General features: G+C 39.0%; 1 protein-coding gene across 1 annotated transcript in view; it reads right to left on the bottom strand.

Moving 5' to 3' along the window:
• The window catches only part of TTN (titin), a 470266-nt gene that overhangs the window by 132749 nt on the left and 322253 nt on the right, over window positions 1-15264 (bottom strand). The window contains exons 202-209 of the mRNA XM_030210848.1: window positions 14936-15113; window positions 14724-14845; window positions 12436-12723; window positions 12049-12345; window positions 10313-10499; window positions 4085-4200; window positions 3703-4002; window positions 2601-2900 (exon numbers count right to left, since the gene is read on the bottom strand). Of these exons, the coding sequence (XP_030066708.1) occupies window positions 2601-2900; window positions 3703-4002; window positions 4085-4200; window positions 10313-10499; window positions 12049-12345; window positions 12436-12723; window positions 14724-14845; window positions 14936-15113 (1788 nt within the window). The remainder of the gene's footprint in view (window positions 1-2600; window positions 2901-3702; window positions 4003-4084; window positions 4201-10312; window positions 10500-12048; window positions 12346-12435; window positions 12724-14723; window positions 14846-14935; window positions 15114-15264) is intronic.

The raw sequence follows: 15264 nt of genomic DNA, 5'->3' as shown, positions 1-15264 counted from the left end.
CTTACGCGCACAGGTTATAGAACAGTAGCATTTATGCACTACCTACCTACAGTTAGGTGCAAACATTTATGCCAGCCATTGAGCTGGTGTAAGTGCTCACACCTGAAGTTAGAAACATAAATCCAGACTTACTGCCATTATATAATTCGAGCTTACTGCACTTCATATCACTGCCTATGTTTTGGTGACCTTTTGTGAACTGGGTGCCTCCATTTAGCTGCCCTGAGGATGTGCGGTGGGACCCTATTCTATAACTGTATCTGGGTGCCCAGACTCTGTTATAGAATACTAGCTTAACCTGATATCAGTGCACCTAACATTTATGCACCCGCAGTTACACCAGTCATGGTGTAAATGTGGCAGGGGCACATGTAATTTCAGTATTCTGTAAGTTACACTTGCAACTGAGAGCCTCAGCCAGGTTCCACCCATGTATACACCCCCTTGCATTTATCCACTATGTAAGTTATGCACACCATTGTAAAACAGCTGTATTAAAAGTTTTCCAGAGCTTATTGTATAATGGATATCTGCCCAAGTTATATATGAAAGAAGCTCCTGCATTTTTTATTGAACAGCTTAGGATATATATTTCATTCATGTTGTCTATGGGGATTTATCCTACAGAGAAAGGTAAATTATGCTGACACCTATTCCAAAAAATATGAAAATTAGTAGAAGTGAGGTTACAAACTATAGGTCAGTGGCTTCTATTCCTCTCATGGCTAAGATCATAGAAGGAATGGTAGCTAAGCAATTAACCTCCACTCACAGGACAAATCCCTCCTCTCTGTTCCCTTCTCCACCATCGCCAACTCCAGGCTCCGCCCTTTCTGCCTTGCCTCTCCCTATGCTTGGAATAAACTTCCTCAGCCCATACGCCAAGATCCCTCCCTGCTCATCTTCAAATCCTTGCTCAAAGCCCATCTCTTCAATGTCACCTTCGGCACCTAACCATTTCACCTCTACCCAGGAATCTAGACTGCCCCAATTTGACTGTCCGTACATACTATCCATTAGATTGTAAGCTGACTTCACATGTTGTCCATTAGACTGTAAGCTCCTTTGAGCAGGGACTGTCCTTCTTTGTTAACTGTACAGCGCTGCGTAACCCTAGTACTAATGTTAAATAGTAGTAGTAGTAGTAGTAGTATCTATGTACTTTTTCTATACTTCATGAGTCCCAATCAAGTTTTAGACTGCAATTCAGCATAGAAACAGTGCTGACAACAATCATTGCAAATTTTAGAAGAGAAATTAGTAGAGGTAAGAAGAGTTTTCTTCTACAATTTGACATGTTGTCTGCTTTCGACATGGTTGATCATTCTACACTGTTAGGGCTGTTGGATAAAATTGGAATTGGAGGGGAAGTTTTTAGTTGGTTTAAGGGTTTTTTTTTTAATATCTAGGATATACCACGTAAAGATGGGGAATACAATATCATCCTCTTGGAAGCTGTTTGTGGAGTTCCGCAAGGATCACCTATCTCATCTATATTGTTTAATATAATGATGATACCTTTAGTGAGGATCCTGGCAAAAAAAGGTTTTAATCCCTTTATATATGCTGATGATGTTTCTATATTTATTCTATTTGATATAGGCCTGAATGAAATAGTGGACAGGATAGATTAGGTGTGGATATCATAGAATCCTGGGCTACAGTTTTAGGGGTCATTTTAGATCAAAAATTGGCTTTTAAAAGACAGGTTGCAAATGTTGCAAGAAAAATGTTTTGAATGAAGTAGAAATTGAAGAGAATTTGAGGTTACTTCCCCAGATAAGCTTTTTGTATGCTGGTTCAAACCATGGTATTAGCTCATGCTGATTATTGCAATGGAGTATATGCAGGTTGTAGGGAGCAAGTTTTGAAGAAGCTGCAAACAGCTCAGTTTTCAGCTGCAAGGCTGATTAATGAGAAATCACGATAGGATAAGTCCATTTTTACAAGCTTTACATTGGCTTCTAATCAAGGCGCGTATTGCCTTTAAGTTATGCAATTTGGTATATCAAATGATTTTTGGTCTTGCCTCAGGATACATGTCTGAATTGATTAATTTACCGCTACGAAATGCAGTACAAGGAAGAAGGAATTATCTTACTCTGCATTATCTGAGCTGTCAATTAAGTCAATATATTCTGCGGGATTTCGTTATTAATGTACAAAGTGGTGGAATTCTCTGCCTAAAGATTTAAGAGGTTTGAATAGTTATTTAAGCTTTCAGAAACATCTAAAAGCCTTTTTTTTAAAGAAAATATTTTAATGAAGTTGATTAGGACCTGTTCTCTGCCTCTCTGTTCCAATTTGATGTTATAGTTATTAATTTGTTAGAAATTGTTTGTGACTTTTATTGTAAGCCACATTGAACCAGAGCAATTTTGGAAAATGTAGGATATAAATGCGGGGGGGGGGGGGGGGGGGGGGAGAGACCCTGGGGGTGAGGGGGGAGGACAGAGAAAGAGAACTTAGGAGGAGGGAAAGGGAAAGGGGGTGAGTGTGGCAGAGGGAGGGTGATGTATGTTGGGGCTCTGCAAATGTTTTGCAGGTGTCTGTTAAGTTAGTACTATATTATGTAAAAAGAACACAAAACCAAAACTTACTGAATGTATCCTTAGCAAGTACTGAATCTTCAATTTCACAGTAGTCACTTTGACCAACAGCATTTTCTGCAGCAACACGGAACACATACAAAGAGCCTTCAGATAGTGGTGTTACTGTACATTTAGTTTCTTTCACGGTAGTATCAACTGTTTGCCAGCCTTTCCGTCTTACATCTCTCTTTTCAACAATGTAATTGGTAATTGGGGAACCACCATCTTTTTCTGGTGGGCTCCATTTAAGATCTGCAGTATTCTTGGTTACATTAATAACTTCAAGCCAACGGGGAGGTGAAGGAGGATCTGTCAAAAATACAAGAACATTTGTAAAGCTGGGAAAAGCAGAGACAATAATCTTTGACATAATACTCAAAAAGCTCAAAGGACTCTCAGAAAGATAACTGCACTCTTAGGCCATCCTTTTGGCCATTGTTTCAGCTGTTATCACTGGCAATACTAAGCTGAAATAGCCTGTAGCCTCAAGATTTTCTCATAAAAATAATATTTTACATGTAAAGAACTATTTAACAAACATACACCCCTTATGAGGTTTCCCTTTCAACATCAGGCCAGTGTTGCATTAGCAGATACTTAGAAACTGTGTACATTCACATCTGCCTTGTGTACATCGCCAATGCATATAACATGGTGCTGACCCAAATAGTAAACAATCTGCTGTGGCAGCACACCAACACCCTCTACCCCTTCCCTCTCTCCAAGCAGCAACACTTCTACCGGATTATCCCTTCAACCTGATCAAACTTTCTCACTCAGATCACACCTCCTCTAATCCCCCAAACCCAATCAACCCCCCCTTCAGATCATTCCCACCCATGCTATCTGCTTAACACAGCTTAGTAAAAGGCCCCCTTAGTTTTTTAGTAAAGCGCGGTTGCAATACCTATTATGTAAGAATATAAAAGTGAAAGAATAATGCTAAAAACTAGGATAACTTTTAACATTACTATAGCCACTACAGAAAAGTGCATCTAAATATAGAATGTGGCATTTATTGGTGCAGATGAGTATGGAAAGAATTAAGGATGCAAATCCGTAAGAAAGTTATTTTAAAGAACAATTCATTCAAAATAAGCAAACTACTTACAGAGTCTTTCCTTAAATAGCACAGGATCACTAGGTTCACTAGGTTCACTTTCCCCTGCTTTGTTTACAGCTCTAACACGGAACGAGTATTCTTGCTTTTCCATAAGTCCTTTGAGGAAATGTTCAGTAGAGGGAATGCCATCAGCCACTCTAACCCATTCGTCTGTTCCAGTCTTCAGCAGTTCAATGACATAAGATTCAATTTTGGCACCTCCATCATGTTCTGGCTTGGTCCACTGTAAGAATGCTGATGTCTTAGCAACATCTTTAACAGTTGGCTTGCCAGGAGGCCATGGTGGATCTAAAAATATAAACATAGCATACTGTAAGCTCTTAAACATCTTTCATTTAAACTGTACAATTTAAAACAGTATTTAACATACCAATTGGATCCTTCACTAGGATTGGCTCTGTTTCTTTGCTTGGTTTTCCAGGCCCAGCAAGATTTTCTGCCAAAACACGGAACTTATACTTCTTTTTGTTGGCAAGACCTTTTACTCTGTTAATTGAGAGAAGAATGTTCAGTCAAAGACTTGAACATAAAACAAGTTCTACATGACTGATGATGACTAGATTAGTTAATATAAGCTACAAGGAAAACAACAAAATATTTGTCTGGACATAATCCCCCCTGTTTACTAAGCCACGCTAGCGGCTGCCATGCGGCAACACCAACATAGACCAATTCAAAGTAAAAGGGCTGTGTCGGCATTTGCGCAACACCAGCCACTAGCGCAGCTTAGTAAACAGAAGGGAATATCTCTAGAAGCCTAATGAATGTTTAAAGATAAAAGCTATTGGAATTATTAAGATCCCCTGCTTAAGCAACATAATTAAATATATCAGTGAATATATATAAAAGGAATTTAGATCAAAATGTTCCAGCCAAATACAAGCCAAATGCAATTATTCCAACTCTAATAAAATGTTTAGAAGGAAATGTGCTAAACTGGAATTACAGAAATAGGAATTATAAAGTTCTAATGAATGAAATATCATCTACCCCCTGGCAATCAACATGGAGTTCAGTAATTTGTTCTTTATAATAGTTTCTACCATCTTGCCTACATCAGCAACATCAGGTTTACTGGTCTATAGTGTCCAGGATCACCCCTGGACCCCTTTTAAAAACTGGTATTAGATTGGTCACTTCAAGTACCATAGATGATTTTAATAACAGGTTACAGATTACTAATAGTAGATCTGAAATTTCATTTTTTTTAGTTCTTTCAGTGATCCGGGGTGTATACCATTTGATTCAGGTGATGTACTGCTATTTAACTTGTTGATTTGGTTTATTACATTTTCCAGGTTCACTATGATTTGTTTCAGTTCTTCTGTATCACCACCCTTAAATACCATTTCTGGCACAGGTAGATCCCTTACAATCTTCTCAGTAAAGGCTGAAGCAAAGAATTCATTCAGGTGGTCTTTTACAAAAGTATGCTAACATTTTTAGTGTGTGCTAATCATTAAAGGATGCTAAATGCTAGGGATGTTCAAAGGAATATATGGGCGCCTCTAGCATTTAGCACACACTTATTTCTAGCTTGTGCTAAAAGTGCTAGCCTGCCTTTGTAAAAGGGGCCCTAAATCTCTCTGCTACTGTCTACCTGAGTGCCCATTTTACACCTTGATGATCCAATGGTCCAACTGATTCTATGACAGCATGTTTGCTTCTAATGTACCTGAAATAGTTTTTACTATGTGTTTTTGCCTCTATAGTAAGCTTATTTTCAAATTTTCTTTTTGCTTTCCTTATCAATGCTTTGCATCTAACTTGCCAGTACTCATGTTGTTTCCTGTTTTCTTCATTGGGACCCTTTTTCCATTTTTTGAAAGATGCTCTTTTAGCTCTAATAACCTCTTTCGCCTCATATTTTAACTGTGACGGCTGTTTGATCTTCCTCCCACCTTTTTCAATACAGAGACTACATCTGGTCTGGGCCCAATTTTCAGCTCCTAACCTTTGCAGCTGCTTCCTGATTTTATCGTAGTTGCCTTTTTAAAAGTTAAATGCCAATGTAGTAGTCGTCCTTAGTGTCTTCACTCCAGTTATTAATTCAGATTTAATCATGTTATAATCACTATTGCCAAGCAGACGTAACAAAGTTACCTCTACACACCAAGTCCTGCATTCAACTAAGGACTAGATCTACAATAGATCCCCCTCTTGTCAGTTCCTGAACCTCCTGCTTCATGAAGCATTCATTTTATCTAGAACTTTTTACCTCCCTAGAACTGCCTTCTCTGTTCCCCCAAAGGATACCCTTGATAACATTGATGCTCCAGCAACAGAATCTGAAGTGATCTCATTAAAGAAGAGCAGTACCCAATGTACCAGAAATTCCTCAATGTCAAAAGAGCATAAAACAGAACACTCCTATGTTGGGAGACTCCATTATTAGAGGAATCAACTTGAAATCACATTTCAAAGGACAGAAAAAGATTAACTGGCTCCCGGGATCCTAAGCCAGTAGAAATATAAACCAAAATTGTAAATGAAATCAGAGAAAAAATAAGTATTATTTGAGTTTACTATTCATCTGGGAAAAAATGACCTGGCTAGAAAGGGCACATCTGTAGTACAAAGAGACTTCCAAATTTTGGAAGACAGATTTAAACCCATAGTCAATTTAATAGCATTTTCAGAAGTACTACCTGCTCATGGTAAGGGAGAAGAGAGATTGTATTGCACAACCAGCTTTAACGCATGGCTCAAAGCCTAGTATAAGGGAGAAGGTTTTAGATATATAGGCGGCTATAATGCAAAGATGGACTACAGCTTTCTGTGGTGGGAAAATGGATTCTAAGTGAAAAAGCCAATCAATATGTGGATAGACATTTAAATTAGAGGAAGGGGGTGGCAGGTGGGAAAAAACTAGTTCAGGATGTCTGCCTTAGAAAAAGCACAATGGTAGTGGTAAAAATAAGAGAGACCATCTCAATATACTTAACAGTAACTAAGGGGAGGGAGTACCAGAATAAAAACTTCACACAATAAAAGTGAACAATCTAAAAACTGGAAGGCTATAAGCACAAACACTCACAGTCTTGGCAATACAATTCCTGATCTGGAAACCGTGATGGTAGAAATGCACCTGGACATTGTGACAATTATGGAGACACTAGTAAAAAAGGCCCGTTTCCGAAACCAATGAAACGGGCGCTAGCATGTGGTTTTTTGTGTGTGTGTGTGTATGTGTCACAGAGTTATTTTGTGTGTGTGTGTGTGTGTGTGAGTGTGTGAGGATGCGGTGTGTGTACAGGTTGTTGATGTGTGTCTTTTTTTGTTTTGTTTTTTGCTTGGGGGTTGGGGGATGTGCTGTGCTGTGCTGTGCTGGCCAAGTGGGTTGGATTGGTGTGTGGCTTTGAGGGTGTACTTCTGTTGTATTGTGTGTGTGTGGTTTTGTCTGTCAAGGAGGTTTGTGGAGGGGGGTCTTTCTGTTGGTGAAATGTAAATGTAGTTGTAGGGGGGTCAGCCTTTGTTGAGTGTTGTTTTTTTTTTTCCATGTTTTTTTTTTTTGTGTTGTGCTGAGGCAGCAGTGTTGTTTTAGATAGGCGGAAGGTAGAGGAGCACGTTCTTTGTCTGTCGGTATTTTTTGGCCGTTTCAGGGCTGCTGTAGGGGAATGCTGGAAGAGAAATGTGCTGTTGGAAGCAGCGCCATCTTTTTCCATTGGGCTGGGGTTCTGGGCATCCTGGAGGTGGGTGACGGCTTGCCTGAGGACGGGGATGGTTGTTTTAAGTTGGCAGAAGGGAGAAGAGCACGGTCTCGGGCCGTCGGGGGGTGATCCGGTATGTTTGGTCCATTTCAGGCCGGCTGCAGGGGAATGCTGGAACATTTATGCGCTGCAGGAATCAGCGCTGTCTTTTTCCGGGTGCTCAGGGAATCCCCGAGGTGGGAGACAGCTTGCCTGAGGCTGGGGATGGTTGGGCACGTCCTTGGCCGCTTCGGCAAAAGGGGAAGAGGAAGGGGGTGGGGAGTTACCTGCAACCGCCTGAGAAACCATGTATTCTTTGTTTGTTTTGTATTATTAGTTTGCATTTCTGTTGAAGAAAGAGTGGATGCCTTTCGAATGATGGAGGTGGTGCGTCGGTGTGCGGTTGTTTCGTTAGTTTGGCAGCCAGTCTCCAGCGATTCCTAGGCAGGGAAGGAGTACTCCTCCCCCTTCCTTGGTTGCTGTTTGCTGCTGGCTGGGTCGCGGGTAATCCTTCCAGCTGGGCCGCAGCTTGTCCTGTTCGCCCACGTCCCAGATGGTGACGGGCACGTTGTTTTCCGGCTCCTCTGACTCCATGTCAAGCGATCCCAAATATAGTCTGTGCTATAGGCCCTCTGGCACTCTTCAGTACTGGCATTAGGCATTTAAAAATTTCTCCCCCCCTCTCCCCCGGTCTATTTTTGCACATACCCACAGCAGGAATATTCTTCTCTCGTTCCAGCGGTGGTTCTGTGCTCTCCGTGCTGCACAGATAATGAGCCATTCTGCTGGGGAATGCTCCTCCCTTATTGTCACGTAGTTTCCTCTGATTGGTCCGTCTTACGTTGCCTAGTGTTGCCTGGGAACGGTGTTGTGATGGTCCTTTGTGTTTCAGAATGTTGAGGGTGTTTTTTCTGATTGGTCTGTCATGCGAGGGCGGGGCAGAGAGACATGGTCAGTGTTGTGGCTTCACCACCATGAATCCATGAACCCTTCAGTGAGTGACTGAGTGACTTCAGAACGTTGTCTTCAGAACGTTGAGGGTGAGTTTTATTATAGTAGATGGTTCATGAGGCAAAATGATGCAGATCTCATAAGTAACTAATCTTTTTTTAAATTGCTCTAGGGCATTAACAATTAAATTTAAACTAAATGAAAAGGATTTTAAGAACATTAAAACAAGCTATTAACTAATGTTTTCTTTGTTTAATGGAATTAAAACAGATGTTTATCAATAAATCTATTCTATTCCAAACTTTAAATCACCAAATCTCCCAGCAAAATAATACTCACTTACCTAATGAGGCTTCCTCTTTTTTCAGAACTCTTTCTAAAAATACATGCTGAAATGGATGTTTATGCACCGACGTGCAACAGCTGCATCCATTTTAGAATTACAAATGTCTAAAATATCAATGGGGCCAAAATGGGAACATAAATGTTCATGAGCTAGCACATAAATATTTATGCTATGAAATACCACAAATAAACAATCTGCAACGAGTGTGTAGTTATAACAAAGAAACACATTACTCCAATATAGTGTCACACTGGGGATTCAGATCTGAAAGATAAAATATTTTAAATTTTAAAAAATAGCCTCAGTGTAACAGGGAGCCTGACTTTTATGCTCCACTGTGAATATTACCATCACAGGCTTCCACCACCTTCTGAGAAAAAAAAACACAGAGAAAAACTCCCAGAATATTTCAAAAATTGTAAAGAAGTGGGAGAAAAGTCTGTGTTTAAAAAACAGAAGGGAGGGTAACACAATTTAACACAATACAGATCTTTACTTGCAGGAAGGCTTCTCTTTTTGAATGAGGATTTTAGTCTAGTGAGGGATTGCTAATTAGTGTCTATTTGGGTGATTTATATTCATAGTGAGATTTAGTGTTGTGGGTATTTGGATCTGTATTGTGATAAATTATTTTACCCTCCCTTCTGTTTTTTAAACACAGACTTTTCTCCCACTTCTTTACAATTTTTGAAATATTCTGGGAGTTTTTCTCTGGTTTTTTTTTCTCGGAAGGTGGTGGAAGCCTGTGATGGTAATATTTACAGTGGAGCATAAAAGTCAGGCTCCCTGTTACACTGAGGCTATTTTTTAAAATTTAAAATATTTTATCTTTCAGATCTGAATCCCCAGTGTGACACTATATTGGAGTGATGTGTTTGATAGTTTCTTTGCTATGAAATACCTACATAAATGTTTATGTGCCAGAACATAAAGGTTTATGTCACCATTCCACAAACTTAAATGCTACTTTTCCTGAAGTTGTTGCAGAGTCCAGTATTCCTTGCCCATTTCACTTTTTTAGGGGGGCAGGAAGGCGACACCAACCAGTGGGGGTTAAGAGGGTGACCTCCCTTAATCTCTTCAGTGGACCATTGCTCAATAGCACTATTTTTCTGAAACAGACTTCCCAAATAGCAGGTGCAAATCCCAACATCGATCTTTCTGGACATAGACATACATTTCCCTTCTGAAATGAAGAATATATATTTATTTGTTAGACTTGCCCTAGTCCTACCCAGAACATACCCAGACCACAACCCCTTGCCATATGCACATTTTAGAGTTTTAGTAATGCATATCCTTGACTTTATAAAACTGGTATTTAGATATGTATGCAATATAAACATCTAAATGCCAGTTTATACACATTTAAAACTTTGAATAACTGTTTCTGCATATCTAAAATAGCACCTAAAGGTGGAGGATACATGAAACAACCATCCAGTAAGAATATTCAAGAAAGCCTGGGATAAGCAAATGGGATCTTTAGTTGTGAGGATATATATGTAAAACCTGTGATTATCAAAAGCTCGGAACTACTGAATGAAAAATGGGAAGACTAGAAGAGCCTTGCAATCTTGAACTGATATTCTACTCTGTGGTTCTCTGTTACCTGAAAGTTGTATCCTTTATTGGAATCTTGTTGCATCTTATCCACTTGTCGGTTTCAGGGTCCAACCGCTCAACCCAGTATCCAGTAATGGGACTTCCACCATCTTCATCTGGTTCACACCATGTTAAAGTCAACGCGTCTTTGGTAATGTCAGAAGGTTGAAGACGTGTTGGAGGACCAGGTGGATCTATATTTACATTAAAAATATAAATGCATATAAGAGATATAGAGGGGCATTTTTGATATGACATCTAAATCCGATTTTGGACATTTTATAAAAATTTCAAAAACTCCAGTAGCGAATATGCTTGCTTCTGTAATAGGGCTGGCCATAACATCTGAAGCTGTCATAGAGGCTAGTATTTACTATTTATTTCACAGCTTTGGGGGGGGGGGGGTAGGTGGAGGGTGTCAGTGACCACTATAGGAATAAGGAGGTTTATGTCTTAATCTCTCTAGTGGTAATGTGATCATTTAGGGAAGGTTTGGTCATTTAGTCATGATTGAAACAGGTCTAGAGCAAAAATGTTTTAATTTTGGACCTAGATGTTTTCAATTTGTTCCATTATGGCAAAAAATAACTATCTTTTGATGCTATCCATGTGCCACTCAAAACACGCCTCCAACACGCCCCCTTGAAATTTGAATGAATTGTGGAGCAAAACATCTAAAATCGGGGCACTGAAAATTGCAACTTGGACGTTTTTAAGATAAAAATGTTCTTCTGCCACCTTATGACATTTTGTTTGTTTTGAAAATGAGCCCCATAGTTAACTACACCATGCTATCTGCAATATTAACAGTTAATAAATGGTAATGACCTCTACAATAAATGCAAGATGTCCCCACCTATTCCCTACCCATTTCATGCCCTAAAATCATGTGTTCTGTGTTTGCTATTTGCCATGGCAATTAGCATGTGGCAATTTCCACATTAACCCTGGGATTATATATATTGGGCCTTAATTTCCATGTGGAAATGGAAGAGTATTCTATAACAGTGATTATAACTTAATTGGTTAACTAGCTAATCAGTGCTGTTAATTCGCTGTTAACAAGCAATTATCAGCACTAATTGACATTAAGATTTACACACACAACTAGCATAACTGTAACATGGTGCGCTTAAATTCAAAGTTGCATAGAAAAGTGGGTGTGGCCATGGACAGGGCATGGGCGTTCCTAAAATCTATGCACATTTTTATAGAATACACCTGCTTTGCACCCAATTTAGGTGTCGGGATTTCCGTGACTAAATTTGGTAGCGTGTAGAGGCACTTGGCATATTCTATATACCGTATGGAAATTTAAGCCTATTCTATAAAATATAGGCATGCTTTAAAGAATGTGCCTAGGTATATTTTTTATGTATGGAATTTCAGGCGCCATATATAGAATCTAGCCTTAAACACCTTACATAACTTAATAAATGGTGGCCTATCTGTGTTACAATTACATCTGCGCTGTGGGGTGAAGAATTTTGGGGTTAAAATATGTGCATATATTAACATTTTTACAAGTAGATCAATTAACTATTCCTTTACCCTGCCCTTGGCTAAACAGATGGGCATATATGCAATATGCAAATAGGTTTGCCTGCATATTGGGTGGACAATTTTATAACAGATAATTTCTACACATAAGCACTGGTTTAACCACTTATCCTCTCAATGAATAAGGGCAAGTATCTAAAAAGAAGAGCATTAGTTAATTTCAGATCAGCTGACTTAACTTACCAAATGAATATTTTGCAATAATTGGACTATGCTGAGCTGGTTCTCCAATACCATACATGTTTTCAGCACTGACTCTGAAGATATATTCTTTAAGTGGTGTTAAATTGTTAGCCTTGAATGTTGTTTCTTTAATAGTTGATGACAGTTTGTGCCAGACTTCACTATCTGTAGCTCTTCTTTCTAGAATGTAGTTTGTGATCTTAGAACCGCCATCATCTCTTGGAGGATTCCATGTTAGGACACAAGATTCATTTGTAATATCTGAAATGTCAAATGCAGCAGGTGGACCTGGTTTATCTGTAAGAAAAAAATAAGGATTTTAATTGTGCATGTCCCCATACTTGACTGAATAATGCTACTGCCTTTTGGAAAATAAATTTAAAATACCTAGAACGTTAACTTCAACAACAGAAGTAGCACGGCCGCAAGTGTTCACTGCTTCAATAATGTAAGTGCCAGTGTCAGTCCTCTTGCTGTCTGTGATAGTGACAGTAGACTGGCCAGGTTTGGTGTCAATGGTGATTCTGTTATCAGGTCTCAGGAGGAAATCAGCCTTGGTCCAGGAAACTTTGGGTTCTGGTTTTCCTTTTACAGTAGCAGGTAATTCAATCTTAGTTCCAGCCTTCACAGTAAGGCCAGCAAGCAATTTAATATCCAGGAAAATTTCTGGACCCTCTGTTATAAAAGACAAATTAAAATAATGTTTCCATTTTCTTTTCAAAAGGTCACCAGTAAACCTTAATTTTAGCTTAAAAGCAATTCTTTAGTAATGGAGTATGCATGTTAATACCATTTATTTCAATACTTCAACAGTTGGTTTAAAGCAGCCACAATGATATTTCATACTTATTCAAAGTTTGGGACTAGATTTGCTAAAAGATGCTACCATCTTACCATGCATCAACACACAGTAATCAAAAATTTGTTTATGTTTGACCAATAGAAAGGGTTCACCTAAACCTATTTGCTGTTTTTTTTTGTAATTATGTCTGAAGAGAACTAAAATAGATAATATACTGTTTTGTTAGACAATCTTAGAAAATTATATGTACTAAGCTGTGCTAAACAGACCAGCATTTTAGAAAGGTCATCCAACTCAGAATATGGACGTCCAAGTCTTTACATCAGATATGGACATCCATTTCAAATGTATTTTAGAACAGGATCTGCTGACATATAGCCTGTTCTAAAATACATGAGAAATAGATGTCCATGTGCTTGTGATGTCCAGCATGAACATCCATTATATAAACTAAAATATCCAAACTACAAATAGGGCAAAACAAGAGACATGGAGGTCTTTGTGGTAGCATAAGAATGTCCATGTTATAAAATGGCCACATGGACATCTCTGTAGACCAGAGGAGTAGCTTAATGGTTAGAGCAGTGGGCTGAGAACCAAGGGACCCAAATTCAAATCCCACATAAACTGTTTTTGATTTCTTTTCTTTTAAATTATGAGCCCCTCAGGGAAATAAAAATACTTATTGTACCTGAATGTACACCACTTCAATAGCCTTCAGGCTTGTACATTCAGCTACAATAGGTATTTTTCTGTCCCTAGAGAACTCACAATTAAAAATAAAAATAAATTACAAAGAGTTGAAATGGGATTTGAACCTGGGTCCTTTGGTTGTCTGATCACTGCTACTTAATGTCTGACCACTGCTACTTAATGCTGACCATTAAGCTACTTCTCAAATCTGCATAGAAGTCCATTAAGAAGTTAATTAAAAAAAATTTAGTTCCATGAACTTCCATAGGTCTTGAAGCTGTCATAGAGCCCTATATCCCTTGCTAGTATCACATTTGGGGAGGGGGCAGCAACTACTGGAGGATTAAGGAGATGACTTGCCTTAATCCCTCCAGTGGACAAATGTTCCATCAGAGCACCTTTCTGTAACCTGGTCATGCCAAGTACTGGGTCTAAATCACAACAGCCGTCTTTTTGAATATAGACATCCCTCTCCTTTCTGAAATTGGAGATGGATGTACATATTTTGGTCCCACCCTAGTCAAGCCCAAAGTTCAAACCCTTGCCATATGGATGTACTGCAGTTTTAGACATCCATATCCTGGCTTTATAAAATCAAGATTTGGACATCCATGCACTATGGATGTCTAAATGCCAGTTTTCAGACACACAATACATAAACAGAGCTTCTAAAATAAGGGCCTTTATGTAGGAATTAGCATGAACTTACAGGGCACACTTATTCATAGGGACTCTGCTTTGCATTTAATGCAGAGATAGTGTGCATTGTGTTGATCCTGCAGATAATGCAGAGCAATTAATACTACTTCAAAAGGTATAGCTAACTGTATCACATTACCTGCAATCCTGTTAATGAGTGGCAAGTGTATTGCCCCTGTGCTAACTATGGGCCTCTCTTATCATGCCGCGCTAGCGGTTCCTGAACAGCAATGCCAAAGGAGCCAATTGAAAGTGAATGAGCTTTGTCCGCATTGCTACATCAGGAGCTGCCAGCACAGCTTGATAAAAGAGACCCTATATGAGATAATGCTGAGAAGTCCCCTAAATGTTAACATAGAAGGTGTTGTTGTTATTGTATAGTAATTTTGGCAGCTACCCCATAGTAAATGCAAAATCTTACCACAAATTCTCAAATGGGCCCTTAAATGGGCTAGAAATTCACAAGCAATGCAAAACTTACCTTTAGGATCAGCAGCAAGAATATCATCTGTTGGTTTGCTTGGTTTGCTTGCTCCTTGTCTATTCACAGCCTTTACACGATATGCATACCATTCACCTTCGGTGAGGCCAGTCACTTGGAATCTGTTAATTGCAAACATTTTTTTTTAAATGAAAAAGTGAATGTTTTGAGAAATTAGAAATTCATTTGTTTTCAATACTCATTGTACTTACTTTGTTTCAGGAACAAGATCCCCACAGGCTTCCCATTTGTCAGTGCCGCGTTGGCATTTTTCAACAATATATCCCTTGATACGTGAGCCACCATCATATTTGGGAGGCTCCCAGGTTAAGAAGATTCCTTTAGCAGTTGCATCTCTCCAACGAACATTCTCAGGTGGATCAGGCACAGCTGTATAATTTAAACAATGCACTTTTTAGTTCATTTCATTACATATAGTTTGTACTTTCCTCTACCAATTCAGGCAAACTAACTACAGCAACATGAAACACTGAGGCCCATATTTTGAGTTGTTAACAGACCCAGCCATAAAACAGCTCAC

Source organism: Microcaecilia unicolor, chromosome 7 (assembly GCF_901765095.1).
Source record: "Microcaecilia unicolor chromosome 7, aMicUni1.1, whole genome shotgun sequence".
NCBI lineage: Eukaryota > Metazoa > Chordata > Amphibia > Gymnophiona > Siphonopidae > Microcaecilia > Microcaecilia unicolor.
The sequence above is the reverse complement of the archived record's forward strand: the minus strand, read 5'-3'. Positions and strand labels throughout refer to the sequence as shown.